Source organism: Helianthus annuus, chromosome 13 (genome assembly GCF_002127325.2).
Source record: "Helianthus annuus cultivar XRQ/B chromosome 13, HanXRQr2.0-SUNRISE, whole genome shotgun sequence".
NCBI lineage: Eukaryota > Viridiplantae > Streptophyta > Magnoliopsida > Asterales > Asteraceae > Helianthus > Helianthus annuus.
Genome location: NC_035445.2, coordinates 38,124,419 through 38,145,234, shown reverse-complemented (window position 1 = coordinate 38,145,234; position 20,816 = coordinate 38,124,419). Strand labels below are relative to the sequence as shown.

General features: G+C 33.6%; 1 protein-coding gene across 1 annotated transcript; it reads left to right on the top strand.

Moving 5' to 3' along the window:
- Positions 1 to 832: 832 nt before the first annotated feature.
- LOC110900706 lies at positions 833 to 18,517 on the top strand. The gene is made up of 4 exons (XM_022147576.2): positions 833 to 1,107; positions 3,896 to 3,978; positions 4,079 to 4,281; positions 18,250 to 18,517. Exons 1-4 carry the CDS (start codon positions 857 to 859, stop codon positions 18,352 to 18,354), a joined length of 642 nt encoding a protein of 213 aa, XP_022003268.2. The 5' UTR covers positions 833 to 856; the 3' UTR covers positions 18,355 to 18,517.
- Positions 18,518 to 20,816: the final 2,299 nt, after the last annotated feature.

Sequence of the window (20,816 nt, the reverse complement as noted above, 5' to 3'; positions counted from 1 at the left end):
ATTCAAGTATAACTTGGAGTGAATAGAGAATGTTTAGTATTAATGTTTAAAGGTATTGTTGTTTCTTGTTTCATGTACTGTGGCCTTCATAACACCTTGCTTTGATGGCTATTTGTTGAAGTAATAAAAGGTTCTAGTTGACAATAAAAAAAAACTTGGTGGATTCTTTCCCAATAAAGGTATCTCTTGGTTTCATTGTTTCATTGGTTTCATTCTTTCCCACTACTAATACTAGCCTTGTGTACTAGTGAAGTGTCACTACTTTATATTTGCATTGGTTTACAAGCTATATGTTTACTACTATAAATGAGTAGCATTTAAGTTTATAAGCTATGAATTTTAATTTAAAACTTCTTTTTTGGAACCATAATGTGCATATTCTGTTATGTACACATGTATGCTCTTCCTTACAAGTTCCAAAAACAATTAATATACACATATATGGTTATTCTTACAAGTTCTAAAAGTAATTCAGAGTGTTTATTTGTTAAACCGTGTGTAACACGGTCTGTAACTTAGTTCTTCTAATATTTTAGTTTTAGGTTTTTTTTATTCGTGTTATTTTTATTGTTTGGTCTATACTTTTATTTACATTTAAATTTTGTTTAAAATCGGTGTATTCACACCATGAAGTACAGTGGGCCACTATTGGTACAATATAAACATGTACGTAACCATTAACTTCAACAACTCCATTTTAATACAATTTTCCATTTTCTAGTCTTCAAACACACAGGCACATATATCTATTTATATGTGGTTAATGAAGTTTGCATTTCGAAAAAAACATATATCTATTTATGATATAGAAGTGTTTCAATCTTCAAGAAAACCATAAAAAAGAACCCGCCAAGAAATGTCTTCAAGATTCATCAGTGTTGATTTTATGCCTATTTCCAAACCGAACAACGAACATTTGTCTATTAAGCATAGTTCGAAAGCACCTTTCTTGAAAACCAAAGAATATGCATGGACTTTGCTTGGTAAAAGTTGCATAAACTTGGGCTTGTGGAAGAATCAGCAGACGACGACGTTTGTGAGACACAACAACGTTGATCCTCCACCTGAAGCATCTCCTCTTCCTTCTGGATCTCCTTTGGGGTCTTTGTAAGATTTTTCAATCTATTTTATATTCGATCAAAAAAGTAGAATCCATTTGAATCAGTTATATGTTGTTTCTGAGTTTCTTCCACATGGTTTCATCGGCCATTTGGGTATGTAGATAAAAAGAGACTTACGCGTTACGTAAATTTCCTAGAGAACTCAAAAGTAGAATATATCAACTTATGAGTTAGGATCAAATATAAAGGATAAAATAAATTAGAAGGGTAAGAAGGATTCTAGTTCATTGATCTTAGATTTGAAGGGTTGAGATTAGTTGTAGGGAAAAGAAGATGATAAAAGGGCATAAAGGGAATCCTATATTTATAGATTTTCTCTCTCCACATGCAAGACACATGCCAATTCCCCCATCGATTTAAAACGTCCATAACTTTTTCATAAGAAATTTAAAAAAAAAATCAACATAATAACAAGCGTTTTTTTATCTTTAATATGAGTACCATATTATCATATAAAAATAAAATAAAAAATTTCATTTTTACTAGGTTTTTTTTGCATTGTGTTAAAGGTTCATGTCATTGTGTCTTTTAACTCGGTTTTGGTCAATAGAGTTTCTATACATTGTGTTATTATCAAAACCTATAACACAATTTTAATTTGGGTTCTATCCATTGCGTTTTTATAAGAACCTATAACACAATAAATGACACAATGAAGATGGTGTTATATCTGGGTTTTCTATAAACTGTGTTATTAGTTCAGGTCATTGTATTTAATATGTTATTCATTGTGTTTTAATATGTTGTCCATTGTGTTTTAATAATTTGTTCAATTTTTTTTATTATCTTTGTTCATTGTGTTTTAATTTGTTGTGTATTGTGTTTTTAGTTTGTTTTCCATTGTTTCTTCATCTGCTCTCCATTGTGTCTTTTATCTGTTGTCATTCATTGTGTCTTTTATCTGTTGTCATCAATTGTGTTTTTATTTAGTCTGATACTTATTGTGTTATATGTTATCGCCATTGTGTTATACGTTATGGTCATTGTGTTTTAGTATGTTGTCTATTGTGTCTTTATATGTTGTCATTGATTGTGTTTTTGATCTACTGTACATTGTGTTTTACATCATGTCCATTGTGTAATATGCAACTGGGTTTTGAATTTTTTTTGAATAATATAACAATACGGTACTCATATTAAAGATAAAAACGCTCGATTTTATGGTATAATTTTTTTTAAAAACAAATGATGTATAAAAAACTTACGGGTGTTTAAAAATTGGGGGGGAAATAACATGTGACTTGCATGTGCATATTCTCTTTTCTCTTGTAGACAAAATTACCCTTTCCATTTAGTTCCTCCTAAGACACTTGTCACTCTTTGATGACTTCTTACCTTTCTTATTTTTAAATACTTTGTATTATAACTCAACTCATGAAATTATTAACTTTTTAGGTTTTATCACACCACATATGTGATAACTCAACACATGAACTTATTAACTTTTTAGGTTTTATCACACCACATATGTTTGATATAAAACTTTTAATTCGAGGATAACGAGAATCGTAAGACCACTTATACTTTTGTTGAAAAAATATATCGAGAGATAGAACAGTATATAATTTAATCAAATAATTATCTTATTGTGTCGTAGTAAAGTCTTTACACTACTTTCGGTTTTCTTCACTTAAAATTACTAATATTTTGATTGTCTCTTTGGATTTTTTTTTTGTGTGTTTTTACATTACTTTATATATATTTAGGTTTAATTATAATTTGAAAGTTAATGACAAATATCATATTTTACAATCAATTAATCTTCTTTATTTGGTAGTTGTACAATATATTTCATACTATCTTAAATGATAAAGTCGGTGGCATTGGCCACCGACATTCATATACATATAATATTAAAAGTTAAATGTTAGATGCTTTTTCATGTCTCCTTTTTCCTGCATTTTACTTCAATATAAGGGGCGTTTGGCCATAGTATTTTTGTCCAATATTTACAATATATTGTATCAAAAATAAATTATGCATGGGATAAGATACGTGTTTGATTCATTATATTGATAAGCGTATGATTGTGTATGTATTTTTAGGTACGTAGGTATATAAATTCAAGTTGTTCAATGTTTCGACGTATTTTTTTAGAACTGAGTCAGGTTAAATATAATTTTCGACGTAATTTTTTTTTTTGAAATGAGTCAGGTTAAATATAATACGTTTCGGTACTTATTTTATAAATGTTTTTGGTCGGTCTACATTTTAACGTAAATTTAGCTCCAAACCGAGTGGGGTCAAATATACTACGTTTCATTCGACGATATGAATTAAAGTTTCTTTGCGTTTCGACTCCGTTGCAACTCGCGACGGGTAAAAGTAATATTATGTTACGTCTTACACCTAATGAGTCACGACTTTGGTCCTTTAACTTTGCAAAACTCTCTCATGTTTACCTAATATGTTTTCTTTTGTCATTTGGTGTTTTTTCTTTTATAAAAGCTCAAATTAATCTCTTTTGATTACTCATGTTGGTTTTTCCTTTATACACGTTTTATGTTTTTCTTGTACTTTTCCTATGTGTGAGTCAGGTCACATATAATACGTTATCATTGTACAATATAAATTTAATCTACTTTACCTTTTGATCTAACCGCAACGGGTTAAGTTGAGTTAAATCAAATACTTGAAAACGCGTGTTTTCATATGATTAACGCATAACATAACGCTTAAACTAATCAATTTGATTTTGCAACGGGCCCGCAGCGCATCGCCCGCGGGTCATATTACTAGTTATATATAATTACACATCTTTTTCGTTTTTGCAGGAGAAATTGGATTGTGTGGATTCTCCTAACATTCGTTTTACCTTTTATCACCCATAAATGGGGTTCATTGCTTCTACTTAAAAGTAAGCAAACAAAACCTCCAAACTTCAATTTTTTTTAATTGTGTTTACATTCAATTCACATTAAAAACAATACAATTTTAATTGAACTGATAATATGCAGATAAAGTGGATGCAAAGATAGAGACGTCCAAACAAGCAGTAAAAGCTATAGCAAATATTGCAGAAAACGCAGATAAAGTGATTGATAGCATTACCGACAACCTTCCAAATGATAGCCAACTCAAGAAAAAATTGGTGTTTGTAGACAAAATAGTCGAAGGACTCGCTAAGATTGCTATCCTGGCATATAAATTTATCGGCAAGGTTAGTTTCTTTTTTTTTTTTTTTTAAAGCATGTATATATTTCGGTGTGTCTCCCAAATTTTCCTTGTGATCTACTCAATGTTAAGTTAGTGTTAAATAATTCCTAGTTATGGTTACAAAAATTAAGATTCAGTAGAAACCTTATCTTATTTAAAAACAATAAAAAAACATTTCGATTTTTTAAAGCATGTATATATTTCCGTGTGTGTGCCAAATTTTCCTTGTGATCTACTCAATGTTAAGTTAGTGTTAAATGATTCTTAGTGATGGTTACAAAAGTTAAGATTCAATACAAACCTTATCTTATTTAAAAACAGTACAAATCTTATCTTATTTAAAAACAATAAGAATACATTTCGATTGTTGATTAATTGAATCAGGTGATAAAATTGATTAGAGTAAATCATTAACAAATACTATATTATATAGAGTTAATAATTAACAAATACTATATTATGGTAAAGTGAAATGGAATTTTTTATGGTGTGAAGTGAAGTGAAGGGAAATGCAAAAAAACTATATTAAACTAAGACCATGTGTAGTGGTTAAACAAAATAATGCCCATACCATGGGGCATTATTTGACACGTGTCAGTCCAGTCAGTATGGGGCGTTATTGTAAAAGTGGCGTAGTGGAAATAATACCTGATAATGCCCCTTCCAATCATTAAAAAAAAAAGCAAACTATTTTCTCATTGGTGGGTCAAACCCAGTCAACCATTCCACAAACCATGTTAGGTGTTTTATATATAATGCCCCACTAATTTTTTTTCAAAAATAATGCCCTATAATGCCCTATGTAATGGAAAATAGGGCGTTTTTTTGCCCTATACAAAAATAAAAAACAAAACAAAAAACTAGAGCGTGAAGTGAAGTGAAATGCAATTTTTTATGGTGTAATTTTTTTCTTTTAACATATACTGTAAAAAAACTAAAAAAAACAATCCTTCTTTAATATAATCTGAAACTTACTTACAATCAAAGGTTTAACCTCAAGAGTTTTAGACAAAGCTTTTTTGTAACAGAAGGTTATTATAGAGGAACACCTCTGCAAATATAAACTAAAAGATAAAAGCTTTAGTAACCCAAGAGAGCCTTTTGAGAAGAAACAATTAGAAGGATTTCTCGACAAGAACAAAAGCAATGAACAGTCGCGTTGTGTTGTGCTGGAACCCTTAGCAAGCAGCCAATAAATAGATATCCAGAGCAAACTCAAACCCTAGCAGCCCTCCTTTTAGATAGCGGCCCAAGACAGCAGCCCAGCCCAAGGAGATAAAAAAGGGAACAGCCCAAACTGCAGAAAACCAAGAATAGAAATTAGAATTGAATTGAGTATACAAATTTAACATCCCCTCCCAATTCAATTCCCAAATAAATCTAACAGCTGGAGTTTTTTACATAAATAGTTGTGCTGTGTTATATTCAATCCTTTTGTAAACAAATCTGCTGGTTGATGTTCAGTCCCAATTTTAATAATTTTAAAAACACCAGCTGCTACCTTTTCTCTTAAAAAGTAAAGATCAATCTCAAAGTGCTTCGTCCTGTCATGAAAGACAGGATTAGCAGCTATTTGAATAGCCGCACTATTATCACAAAACATTTTTACCGGAAGAGAGGGTTTTAGTTTAAGGTCTTCCAAAATTTTCAATATATATATAATCTCACACCCAGCCACATTCATGGCTCGAAATTCAGCTTCAGCCGAGGATCGGGAAACAATGTTTTGTTTCTTGCTTTTCCAAGAGACAAGACAATTGCCGAGGTACACACAATACCCTGTGACACTCCGTCTGGTAGAAAGACATTTTCCCCAGTCCGAGTCCACATATCCTTTCAACTCAAAACTATCGCTTTTACTAAAGATAATTCCTTTTCCTGGAGAGCTTTTCAAATACCTCAACAATCTTAAGGCAATTTTAAAATGAGAATTTAAAGGTTTATGCATAAATTGGCTTAAACAATGTACGGCATAAGATATATCAGGTCTGGTCAAGGTTAGATAAATCAGTTTTCCTATTAACTTTTGATAATTAGTTATATTTGTTAATTCAAAGTCCGAACTCTTACTATTGACCAAATCTGTAACAACTACATTTTGTTCAATAGGGTTAAAGACGGGTTTACTACCTAACAGCCCAAACTCATCAATCAAGTCAATACAATATTTCCTTTGAGACAGGCAAATACCCAACTCAGACTCAATAACCTCAATGCCAAGAAAGTATTTTAACTTTCCTAGATCCTTTATCATAAATTTTTGACTTAGCTCAGTCTTGACTAAATTTATTTCATTCTCGTCATTACCGGTAACTACGATATCATCAACATAAACAAGCAACGAAACAAACACATTATTTTTACTTTTAATGAACAAGGAATAATCATTTTTACTTTGTTCAAATCCCATTTCAATTAAGGTAGAAGTTAATTTTTCGTTCCATTTTCTAGGTGCCTGCTTTAATCCATATAAAGACTTAACAAGCTTGCATACCTTATTAGAACCTATTTCAACATACCCCTCGGGAATATCCATATACACATCTTCAGACATTTCACCATACAAGAACGCATTATTGACATCAAGTTGGTACAAGGGCCAAGAATTTTGAACAGCAAGACTTATTAAACATCTAACAGTTACCATTTTTACAACCGGTGAAAAAGTCTCATCAAAGTCAAGACCTTCCCTTTGATTGAATCCTTTTGCAACAAGCCTAGCCTTATACCTTTCTATCTCGCCATTTGACCTATATTTAATTTTATATATCCATTTACAACCTATCGGTTTTCTATTTTCAGGCAAATCTGTTATAATCCAGGTATTATTTCTATTTAGAGCCTCCATCTCCTCATTCATAGCCCTAACCCAATTTGGGTCCAAACAAGCTTCTTTATACGATGTTGGTTCACACATTTTATTTAGTTCAGACACAAAACACTTATTTTCAGCAGACAATTTTGAATAACTTACAGTTTTTTCTAAACCATATTTAACCTTACCCTCAATTACAAAATCATTAAATTTACTAGGTACGTTTACCGTTCTACCAGACTTTCTAACATTAGTAAATTCAGAAGTTGAATTCATATCACCCTCAGGAGAAGTACCAGTCTTCTCTGACCTGGTTTCATCAGATGTTGCTGGGCATCCGTCCATTCTAGCAGCACTATCAATGTTACCAGAAGGTTGACAGCCACTGCCTTCACCTTCAACTGTCCTCTCCTCATCATCGGGTGGTTGATGTTCAAAGGTTTCATTTTGAACATCAAAGAAAAAATCAAAGAAATTTTTGGTGTTTAATTCTCCTATATTTTGATCCACTGTGGTTCCCAGCGTTTTGGTTTTAAGAGGAAAAACAGTTTCATAAAATTTAACATCTCTTGAAAAGAAAACTTCTTTAGTTTCAAAATCCATTAACTTGTAGCCTTTTTTATCTTCAGAATAACCAATTAGCACACATTTCACAGCTCTATAATCAAATTTATTATCTGGAGTTAACACAGTGGAGAAGCATAAACAACCAAAATTTCTAAGATGTAAAAGAGGAGGTTTTTCATTAAATAACTTTTCGTATGGCGATTTTCCGGATAGAACAGATGACGGGGTCCTGTTTATTAGATAAGCAGCGGTTAAAACACATTCAGTCCACATTTTTAAAGGTATACCAGATTGAAACATGAGAGCTCTAGCAACATTTAAGAGGTGTCTGTGTTTCCTTTCCACAATTCCATTTTGTTGTGGAGTGTGAACACACGAAGTCTGATGAACAATCCCATTTGTTCTAAACAATTCTTCTACTTTATTATTAATAAATTCAGTACCGTTATCCGATCTGAAACATTTAACATTTTTTGAAAACTGAGTACTTAACAGTTTTATAAAACTTTCAAGATTTGTATAGACTTCATCTTTATATTTTAATAAATATAGCAAGTAGCTCTAGAAAAATCATCTACAATGGTAAGAAAATACTTAAAACCCTCTTTGCTTTGGATTCTAAAGGGTCCCCACAAGTCTAGATGAATTAGATCACCTAAACTTGTTGAAACATGATCGCTTAACGGAAATGGGGATCTGGTTTGTTTAGCCATGTGACACGTTTCACATGGGAGATCATCAGACACATCACTAAATGCGAGATCCTCTTTTAGCACTCTTAAAACCTGGTCTGAGGGATGACCAAGTCTAGAGTGCCATAGATTTCTAGAAACACTACTAGACATACACACATTATTACATGAATGTTCACCTTGAGTGTTGTCTTCAAAATAATACAAACCATCTAACTGTTTACCAATCATCATTGTTTTCTTTTGCTTTAAGTCCTGAATATAACAATTAAATTCTGTAAACAAGCAATTCAACTTACTATCTCTAGATAGTTTGTGCACAGAAAGCAAGTTAACAGAGTATTCAGGAACAAATAACACATCATTTAAAATCACATTTGGAGAAAGTTTTAAATCTCCTATCTTAGTTATTTTAGCTTTAGTTCCATTAGGATGCCCAACCGTAAGATTCAAATGAGTAACATCCACACAATTATACATATTCTTATCAGACAGAGACATGTGTTGGTTTGCTCCGGAATCAATTATCCAACCATCTTTTAGGTTATTAGAAGTTGTAGATCTAGAAGCAAACCAGTTAAACACTGCATTGGAACAACTCCAATGACCAAAGCTACTTGACTCGCTATAACAGTTTTGATTCATACCTGACATATTAGCATTTGCATCAGGAGAAGATTTCTCATTAATCAATGCCATCAACTTAGAAATTTGCTCTGTGGAAAATGGTAAGCTAGACGAAACATTAGAACCATTTTTGTCTATGATGGAGCCATTACTCTTAGGAGTTGCTTCTTTTCTTTTATAGTTTGATGGATAACCTACTAGTTCAAACATCTGTCAACGCTATGGCCATTTTTGTTGCAGTGTGTGCATTTCAAAAACAGACCTTTAGTGTTTTTTTTCTTATACTCATTGACTTTAGTTGCAAAAGCAGTTGGCTGAGATTTACCAGATTGAATAGTTCTATGTGATTCTTCACTAGAAATAATAGCAAAAGCAGATTTTACGGTTGGTAATGGGTCCCTTGTTAAAAGATTAGATCTAATTGGTTGATAGACCTCATCAAGACCCATCAAAAACTGCATTAATATTATATTTTGATTAAAATCAGAAACACTTTTTGAAGCACTACAAGTACATGTAGGTAGACATGCCAGAGTATCAAATTGTTTCCATAAAGAATTTAGTTTGTGATAATAATCTGAAATTGGAGACCCATTTTGACTAATAGTTGAAATCTTTTGATGAAGATTAAAAATTATAGAACCATCAACCTTACAATATGTTTCTTTCAATTCTTGCCACACTTCTGATGCAACTCTTGAGTAAATCTGACCCAAATAAAGTTCGTCCGAGATAGAATTTAAAATCCAAGACAGGACTACAGAGTTACATCTATCCCATTGGTTTGATAAAACATCATTATCAGAAGGTTTTAAACATGACCCATCGACAAATCCCATTTTATTTTTAACACGCAGAGCAAGTTCCATAGAATTAGCCCACACCATATAATTTTCGGTACCCTTAAGTTTCACATTAACAATGGATAAAGTACTGGTATCACTAGCGTGTAAAAAAAGAGGATCACCAAAGTCAAATTTACCACTAACAATCTCATTATTATTTTTAGTTTCACCTGATTTATCATTCATTTTTAAAGATCTGTAACACGATATCTAAGACAGAGAGCGGAAGCAAACAAAAAACCAGATAACCACAACACTGAGATTAGAAAGCCAGCAAATATCACAAGAAAACCCTGCCTATAGTCCAAGTATTAACAACCGGTGGGCAGTTTACCCCTGTCTGTCACAGGAGCTCACCGGAGAAGGGACTTGCTACTGGTTAGGAAGGTTTGAGAGAACTTACAGTGAGAGAGACAAACAGATCCAACTTACTTTTAGCTTTTCTTCCCAAGATCACACAGTCTTGAATGAACAAAAAACTCTTAGTAATGAAACTGAGTTGGATTAAACCCAACACCTCAAGTCTATTGATTTAAATATAAATAATCAATCTTTGGGTTTTCAATACCACAAGACTACTGTTGGTATTAATCCACACCCAATTGACTGATATTAAAATCAATATAAAACCTGACAATATAAACGAAAACAAAATCAACACCTCAATTCGATTTCAAAGGTTTTTTTGCGTTTCTTTAAGAACAACCTGATCACAACAGTGTACAGGAACCTTACTCGAATGAGGATTATTTGTTTTTTGTTTTTTTTTTCCTTTTGTTAAATCAAATCGATTATCAAGAGCACAAGCTCTGATACCATGTAAAAAAACTAAAAAAAACAATCCTTCTTTAATATAATCTGAAACTTACTTACAATCAAAGGTTTAACCTCAAGAGTTTTAGACAAAGCTTTTTTGTAACAGAAGGTTATTATAGAGGAACACCTCTGCAAATATAAACTAAAAGATAAAAGCTTTAGTAACCCAAGAGAGCCTTTTGAGAAGAAACAATTAGAAGGATTTCTCGACAAGAACAAAAGCAATCGCGTTGTGTTGTGCTGGAACCCTTAGCAAGCAGCCAATAAATAGATATCCAGAGCAAACTCAAACCCTAGCAGCCCTCCTTTTAGATAGCGGCCCAAGACAGCAGCCCAGCCCAAAGAGATAAAAAAGGGAACAGCCCAAACTGCAGAAAACCAAGAATAGAAATTAAAATTGAATTGAGTATACAAATTTAACATATACATTTAAGTATTAAAACTTAAGTGATCATACGTATTATTATATTTAAAATTTAAAAAGGTCTTATGAAATCTGTTATAATATAGTAAAAATATTTAATTGAAGAAATACCAACAAGATACAATGAAGAAAGAGAAGAAAATTCGAATTATTCACTTTTACGCATGTCTGTTACAAAAAATATGAGGTCGTCGGGACAATCGTTACAGTTTCCAGAAAATAAGCAAGATTAATATTTATTTTTTTAATGGCGAATGTTACTCTCTCAAACTTCTATATTTATAAATAAATCATACTTGCTTGAGATTGAACCCAATACCTTCTACTAAGACGTAAAAAACTCTACCAAATGAGCTAGCCCCACTTAGCTTTATTAAATTTTCTGTTTCACGTATAGGACGAATTTTGTGTACGTTGAATTATTAGTCAATTCTAAACAAAACTTTATAAATCATACTTGCTTGAGATTGAATCCAATACCTCCTACTAAGACGTAAAAAACTCTACCAAATAAGCTAGCCCCACTTAGCTTTATTAAATTTTCTGTTTCACGTATAGGACGAATTATATGTACGTTGAATTAATAGTCAATTCTAAACAAAACTTTAATAATAAATTTAATCAAGCTGTTTTACCTAACTAACTAGCTAGCTTTTTTTTTTTTTTGAAAGACGAATTTTATAAACAACCCAAACCAAAACGCAACAACAGCGGACACTCACAACAGAGAAGTCAGCACCAAACCTCAACCATACAAATGAAAATTTACACCATTTTAACCACTCTGTAAATTTGAATTTGGACCTATGAGCATACCATAAAAAACCGAGTGCTTTAATATCTCCTATTATTTCTTCAATTTTGCAATCTTTACCATTATAAACCTTATCATTTCTGGCCTTCCATATCCTCCAGCAAGCGATAATCACTATCCCTTGCATCACTTCCTTCTCCCGAGCTCCCAACCTATTGTGATTGTGCCATTTAACCACATCCCTAATTGAAAAAAAAACAAGAAAAGGAGGTGAACACCAATTAATTGCTGATGCTTTGCCAGACCATTGCAGCCACCGCACAAGATGAAAACAAATGATCTGCCGTTTCCATACCGAGCTCGCATAAGGGACATAACGTAGATTCCACTTGAATATTCCGGTTGTTGAGACCGACTGAAGTAGGATTCCTTTCCATCGCTGCACACTAAATAAAAACATAACATTTTAAAGGAATCCATTTGCACCATTCATGCACAAACACATTACTGGTGTCGATATGAAGACCCGACAGCGGTTTAACCGACTTAACCGAAAAATATCCTGAAGTATCTCCACCCCATTCCCATTTATTGAAACCCTCCATTCTACCGGCTGCAACAACTAATTGAAAACATGATTCTCATTCCTCCATCTCTTCAACACAAGAATGATTTCTTCTCCAATTCCATTGCTACTCAATCCCCATATCAGTCCATCTAACCCTATCAAAAACCGAACAACCTTTGTTTTTCTCTAAATCAAAAAGCTTTGCATACCTGAGCATCAAGGGACTGTTCTTAGTCCAAACATAACCCCAAAACCGTATGTTTTTACCATTTCCACATTTAGCCTTAATAAGGTTCTGTATAGTGTTGCCACCAAAAACGGGTTGCTCTGCCACCTTGACAATATTCTTCCACAAACTAGCTCTACCATTGTTAACCGGAAGAAATGGAGCTCCGGATCTTTTCCAATGCAACCCATCTATAACCCGCTTCCATAACGTACCATTTTCTGTCACATACCACCAAGCCCACTTCATGAGAAGCGAGGTGTTGATATCACGCAATCTATTTAAACCAAGACAGCCTTTATCCTTCAGGAGAGCAACCTTATCCCATGCTACCCAATGCATCTTGGACACTTCATTAGATCCTCCCCACAAGAACTGTTTCATCTTGGCTTCAAGAATAGAAATAATCGCTACGGGGGCTCTATAGAGCGAAAAATAATAGTTCGGCAAACTTTCCATAACTGACCTATAAGTGTAACTCTCCCACAATAGACAAAGTCTTTGCCTTCCAAACCAAAAGCCGAGCATTAAAAATATGCACCACTTGACTCCAATTGTTAATATTGGCCCCAACAGTTAGCCCCAAGTATGAAAAAGGCACACTACTCCGTTGACATCCTAAGATAGAAGGAAAATAGGCCAACTCACTATTAGTGATCCTACACCCAAAAATACTCGATTTTTGAATGTTAATTTTCAGACCGAAGCACATAAAAAGTGGGTGACCCTTTTACAAAATTCCAATTTACGTTCGCATATGCGTTTTCGAAATCAATTTTGAAAACAAAAGCTTTATCCGTTTTCTTTTTAAGCCAAGACATAATTTCATTTACCATAAAAGGGCCTTCTAGTATATATCTATCTTTAAGAAAAGCCGACTGGGTGTTGGAAATAACCGAGCCAATCACTTATTTTAACCGATTAGCTAAGATTTTAGAAATCGTCTTGTTGATTATTCCCACCAAATTAATGGGTCTATAATCATTAAGACTTGTTGGATCATTATTTTTTGGGATATGAGATATAAATGAAGAGCTACATCGGATGGAAATCTCCCCGCACCCATGAAACCTATCCAAAATTTTTATGAAATCTTCCTCAAACAAGTCCCAAAAACGCTTAACAAACCTGAAGTTAAAATCATCAGGACTCGGGGCCCGGTCTCCTACATAATCAAAGACCGCACCTTTAATCTCTTCCTTGGAGAACCGAACATCCAGCTCTTTGGCCTCCTTTTCGCTTAATCTTTTAATGCATGGACATAGTAGAGCAGGTCTCTCCTTGTAACTCTCTTTGACTCTGTTTCAAAAGAAACAAAAGACTTCCTTTTTTATGAGTTTAGGCTTGCATACCCAACTACCATTCACCTCAATACCCAGAATGCAAGTATTAGACCTTCGATTATTAATAAACCCATGAAAAAGGTTGTATTATCATCGTCTTTTTCCGCCCACCTAACCCTGGATCTTTGCCTAAATTTTCCGCCCTTCTATACTCCAATTCCAAAATATTCTTTGTACATTCCGATATCACCCATTGTTCTTTCTTAGTTAAATCCCTAGATTCTAATTCTAGGTCTATTTGCTCTAATTCAGCCTTGTAAGTAGCCTCTTCCTCCCCTTCTTTCTTTCACGTTTCTTTCCACCATTCCTTAATCCCTTCCCAAATCTCTTTCAAATTACCCATAAGAACAACATCGGGAGGCCCATACATCTCGTCACTTTGGCTCGCCCTTCGAACCACGTCTTCAAAGTCAAGGCGGTCCAACCAAGAATTAAAAAACCGAAAAGGCCGTGGGCCAAAGTTTACATCTCCCGTTATAAGCAAAACTAGGAAATGGTCAGAGTGTAATTGTGAAGAACTTGATAACTGGCGTTAGGCCATTCATTAACAAATGCTTAACAACAAAGAAAACGGTCAATGTTACTCATCTTATTTCCGGTACAGTAAGTAAACCTCTTAACTTTAAGGGCGAACTCTAAGAGGCCGGAACTATGAATAAAATCATTGAAATCCCTGGCCTCACGAGCAAACCAGAATTGAAGACTTTCAAATTTGCAATCTTTTCCCATAAATTCCTTTTTCAGGTAAGCCTTGCGGAGCATAAATATTGATAATATTTATCTCCTGACCAAACCCTTTTAGAATTTCTTTAACCATCAAGATATAATGATCCTTTGTAATGTTCTGCAACTCCAATCGATTTGGGTCACTAAGACTAACCAACACACCCGATCTCCCAATGATATTTACATAATCAAACTCAAATTTTGATTTGCTCTACTAATAAGAAAAATTGAAATTCGAAAGGTCTGCAAACTGGGTCTCCTATATACATATAAAATCAATACCCTCATCCCTTTTAATCTACCTAATACATTCAGGTTTCCTTCCTGGATCCCCCAATCCCTATTAAGTTTATAGACAAGAAGTTCATAATTCCCCCACGTCAATACCTTCTGTACCAATAGAATCCTAAATCATACCCTTATTGACTCCAACAATAGCCCCTAATTTAAAAGTGGCCATATACTGTTTCTTTTTCCAAAGCTATCTCCGTAACCGAATCATTCACTTTAACTATCTCTCTAACCTCTTCCATTGGTGGAGTAAACCCCCACCCTCTGAATGAATCTGCTCAGAGTTCTCCGCATCAAGTCTTTCATATCCTTTTCAATGTTTTTGAGAAGTCACAGAAACTAACATCTCCTTTTCAACATCTTAACACGCAAAAACTCCTTTTCAACTTGTTATCCAAACACTATAAAACAACTTATTAACTTTTATAAGTCAATAAGTTAAAAGTTGTTCCAAAATAAGCTAACGTAAACACACTCTCAGATTCATTGTGTCCTTGTTTCTCTTTGTTAATAACCGGACCAGAAGACATCTGGTTCAAAGAATCATAATTATCTTCTGGACTTGAGTTTGTTTTCAGGCCTAGCAAAACATCAAGCCCAAATGGATCATCAACTCTGGCCCGTTTTTGCTTCCTGGGCTTTTAAGCAAATGAACTCTCCTTTGACTGGGCCCTAGTCTTTTTGCACATTTGTTTTACTTTTTTTTTTTACTTCTTTGTTTTTAGCAGAGTGTTCATTTGCCTTGAAAAAGTACAGTTGTGCCCCCCCCTAAAGAATGTTCTGAGCTTTATTTCCTACAATAAAAAAATCGTTAGCATTTTCTCCATCCCTATGGAAAAATCGGTTGGACTGCTCAATGTCCGACCCGCCATGCGAATCGTTCAAATTCCCAGATTCCCCTTCTCCTTTGTCAGGAATCAATTTCCAAAGGATATTAGACTCCTTCCTTGCCTGAACAGAAACCCCATCAACATTAACATCGGTCTCCTTTGCGTTAGGTGGCCCGCTACCCGAATCACTTCTATCAACCTCCTTCTTTTTAACTTCAATTTTGCTGACGCAATCAGGGCACCAATCCCTTTTTTCTTCTGCCACCCACACTATATACCCTTTGTTAGCCCATACAATTTTAACCTCATATTTTACCTCCTTTCCATCTCGCGTTGTTATGACAATACAATCCACCGATAAATCACCGTCATTCCAATGAATCTGTGATTCATGAACCACTTTTCCAAACCGTTCTCCTATCAAGTTAAAGAATGAACTTGCTGTAAGATGCAGCGGTACCCCATGCACTTTAATCCAAGCAATCCTTTCATATGGAAGAGACTGCCCAACCCATATATCCAGCATCATAAACCAAGTTATCCAGGAATTAGCATTAAGCAACATCTTTTTTGTCGCCGCCCCTTCATCAAACGCGAGCAACACATACAACCCTTCAATGTAATGAACGACCAGACCCCCTACCTCGCCATCTATTAGTATATCTTTTAATGAGTGTATGGTTTGGAAATGTACCGTTCTGCCTGCCAAAGCTTTGCCATAAAAGTGATCCAACACTTTAATTTCCGAAGGAACCACTACCCCTACCTCCTGTTTCTGCTCTCTATCTCTTTGATTGAATAATGCATCCCAAGTCGGCTGAGAACTTGATGACATGGCAGGTTGGGCAGATTCGCCAATGTTAAATTGAGCATCAAAGTTTGGTCCTTCCTTCCCCCTATTCTCAACCGGTTTCCGTCTAACGTCTTGATTAACCGTCTGTTCCTCCATTAAGTGTTCATTCGCAAACCTAGCGATATTCGGACGAACCTTGTAGTTCCCCAATTTTAGACCCTTCATCTGCTTTTCTAAATCGTCTTTGTCACGAACATCTTTAAAAGATACGAACCCAAAACAGTTCCCTTGCTTGTCTTTTCTTCTTTGCCGATATACGCCCCCACAATATACCCAAAGTCTCCAAACACCTTCTTCATCCCATTCCTACAACAGTTTTCTAGTAGGTTAGACACAAAGAATTTGGTTACTTGTTCTGATCTTCCGCCAAACCCTACTGATGGCTCTCCGATGGAATTCCCATTGCTCTTCCCTTGTCGCTTCTGTCTTCCTTGTTGTTCTTGCCATTCCTCCTCCTGAGGTCTTCGAGAGAGATCTGTCGTCATTAGGGTCCTCTCTTAATAAGATTTACCTAACTAGCTAGCTAGTTTCTTAAATATATTTAAATCACATTTACCAGCTTTAAATATTATAATTACAAATTGTAATTATTATTATAATTATAATGTGTATATTAATTTGTTAAAAATTTATTTTTAGTTTATATTAATACATATTGTGTATGTCCGTCACTGTATGAATAGACTAGATAAAACGTGTGTTGAATATTGTGTAGTTGTGTGAGAGATTAGAATACATGACACTCTGTAGAGGACGAGACTAATTCGTAAGGGTGAGACTCATCTGCACGAACAAGCTCATCCGCACGGACAAGCCTAGTCCGTCCCAAACCTTATGTCTATTTATAGGTGTCATGTGTTAGAATTTGATAAGTCTTGTAAAATGATGTATGCTTTTTCGGTATGAACGAAAGTTTCTAATTTTACTTATTCTTACGAGATTTCTACCGAATTAGCTTTATCTTATTCAAACTTTCGTCTAAACCCACTAGACCCGGAACTTTCAGTTTATATATATTGAGTTCTAGTAAACTCATTAATAAGAACTAGCAAGGGATTCAACACATGGTTTTTGCGAGGATGCGACAGAATTTCCATCTGTATCAATTTATACTAAGCGATTTAGAAAATTTAAAAATGAACAGTATCGGTTATGCCCTAAAAAATTAAACCCAAAAATGAGACTAACTTAAACACTTTAAATATATTAAAAGTTAATATTAAAGTTGGCTTGTGGAAGAGAACCCAAAATTAAAAGTGTTGGTTTTGTCCTAAAATAATATTAACCCAAAATAGTATCCAACTTTAAATAAAATAAAAATATTAAATTTAGGTTGAATACTTATGAAATATGTGAATTTGATAAACATTCGAAATATGTGATAAACAACATATTATTTTTTATGATACATCACTCAAAGAAAATGTGAATTTGATAAACATTCAAAATATGTGATAAACGTTAGAAATATATGTAATATGTGTTGAAAGTTTGTATAGGTTTTTTTTTGCGCTCCAACTTTGTACTTGAAACATATTTATTTGAATTGTTTTGGGTTATTATTAAAATTTAAATTAATAAAATGAAATGAGTAGGTGAAAAAAGCTGAAGATGAATTAGTGTCGTTGAGTACCCACCAAAATTCCAAGGGAGGTGAGATTCCACAGGAGGATGAGGACAGACGTCCAAGAAATCAATGAGCAGCCAGGAAATAACAAAATTACAGAATAAAGTTGAAAATAAATTCGAATAATTTGTAAAAACTAATAATTGTTTCACTCGATATAGATTTTTTATTTTAAATGTTGTTATTTCATAAGATATAATAAATTTATGATACATAAAGTTTATTAAAAAAAATAATATGTTGTTATGATATAAATTAGCCAATTTTCATCACTAAGTTTAATTGTATAATTTATTTATTATGTTATGAATTGTTTATAATGTATAATGTATAATGTATAATGATGATTTAGCCAGTGTACCATATCGATGAAGGTAAATATGTTCTTGATTGATATGGATCTATTGAATAGTGAATTGGTATATCAAGCTAATTCATATTTAGCCAATCGAGTTAAGTTTTTAACATTTGCATGACAAAGATGACGATGCCCGAACATGGCATTGTTTTAAGAAACTTTTGAGAATAGACATATCATATCATTTGACGGTTGCTTAATCTTGTCAATCACATGAGTTTCCTTTTCTTTCAGATATGAAAACCACCCAACTTTCAGGTGTCATAAAACTTGGTTTTAAGATTAAACGCTTAGTTTTGCAAAGGTACCAAGTTATGACATAATTTTTTATAACTTTAAAATACATTAACTAACTTTATTTAACATGTTTATTCACTGATTTATGTTGATGTTTAACATATCTCAACAATTTTCCTTTTTATGATGATCCTTAAGCATCCTACAAGTCTACGTAGAAGTGTTTTTAGCACATTTATGTCATAATGATATTCAAAATTATTAAAACTTTATTCTTTCATTTATGATAACATATGACACATTTATAACATCTTGTTCAATCATTCATTCATCATACTTAAATCTTCACATATGCATTTAACTTTAACATTTAAGAACATGCATCACCCTTGAAAACTCACAAACTAAACATAACATTTTCGGCCATATATACACTTTCATACTCATTTTATTTCAAATCAAACACCAAGTTCCATTCATTATTTAAAACCCACATACATTCAACCTTGTTTATTCAAAAAGCCATCTTTCAAGCATTTCATCAAATAAAATTCAAAATACAAATATCTACACACATTCAAAGTTTTCGGCCATCATTACATATTCATATCTTCACATTTTTATTTTTATAAAAAAAATTGTTTGGTTTGATTTCAAGAATAGTGAAAATCCAAACAACAAAGAATCAAGCTCATCATCATCATCAAGAAGGTTGTTATAAGAAACAAGATTTTATACCTTTCAAGAATAAAGTGGGTTTTGGATGATGAGATTTTGGTGGAAATAAGCTTGTTCTTCCTTGAAATCGCCTTGAAATCAACTTTGGATCTTCAAATCTACCCGAAACTAGCTTGAATCAACCATGAACTTGAAGGAAAGAGTTTGAAAAAATGAAATGTATGTGTGTAAGGGGTGTTCAGCCGAAGCTTCAAGAGGAAGAAGAAGGTGATGGTTTTTAAAAGTTGTTTCTTGGATTTGGTGGTTTAAGTGGAGTGTTAGAGATTTGGTTATGATTGCATCTTACATAACCAAGACACTTGGCAAGAAGAACATAGGTGGGTGGGCACATTAGCGGCCACCTATACTCACACTCACTCTCTCTCTCTCTAAAATATCATACATACATATATTCATGCAATATACAGGTATTTAACTGATTACCGGGTATTTTATTTCGTGTTTTATCAGCGTTTAAAGTTATTTTAAATATTCTATAAAAATAAACTCACCAAAATATTATTAATAATATTTTGTTCATCTAAACTGGCTGCGTCGTCCGCGTTTCGCAGTACACGCATTGTATTGCATGGTATGCGCCTAAATTCGCAGAACAAGATTTTTATGTGTTCTAAATAATTTTTCTATATGAACATGATTAAAAATGGGGTTTTAATCATAACGGAATATTTTTTGGATTTTGACGTAATCCAGACAGTCACCGACGTTCATTTCGCATTTCGTTCGTTACGCGATAAGCGTTTAACTTATTATTGCCAACGTAATTTTTAACAAAGTTTAAGTTGGTTAAATTTTCAAATACCTCAAATTTATGTCCTATTTAATAGTTTAGTGCCTACATATACTCATAACGTGTGTCATTCCAGTACAGTGCCAGCTCAGAATAACCGGGTGTCACAGTCTCCCCCTGTTTAGGAAAATCCGTCCCCGAAATTTCACTTTACAGGTTGTGTTTTTGCAATGTGTGGAAATAGGAAATATTGTTTCGTTAATTATGGTCCGATAGTTTCTGCGAGAAACTCTGATTCTTACGAAGAATACTCGTAGACCTTTATTAACTAATCCAACTTTTCCCAGACTCTCGTCTTACCGCTCTAGACTTCCTACCAGGTTCACCGCTTACAAGCGCTAAATCAGACAAGTGTAGGGTCAGTGTTCTTCCACCAAATCATGTCTGTCATATGCTGAACCGCAAATAAGCT

Bases quoted from the DNA above. Each gene is read 5' to 3' on its own strand.
- LOC110900706 (XM_022147576.2), top strand. From the start codon at position 857: ATGTCTTCAAGATTCATCAGTGTTGATTTTATGCCTATTTCCAAACCG. The intron at 1,108-3,895 runs GTAAGATTTTTC...TCGTTTTTGCAG, and splicing joins GGATCTCCTTTGGGGTCTTT to GAGAAATTGGATTGTGTGGA. The intron at 3,979-4,078 runs GTAAGCAAACAA...GATAATATGCAG, and splicing joins TTCATTGCTTCTACTTAAAA to ATAAAGTGGATGCAAAGATA.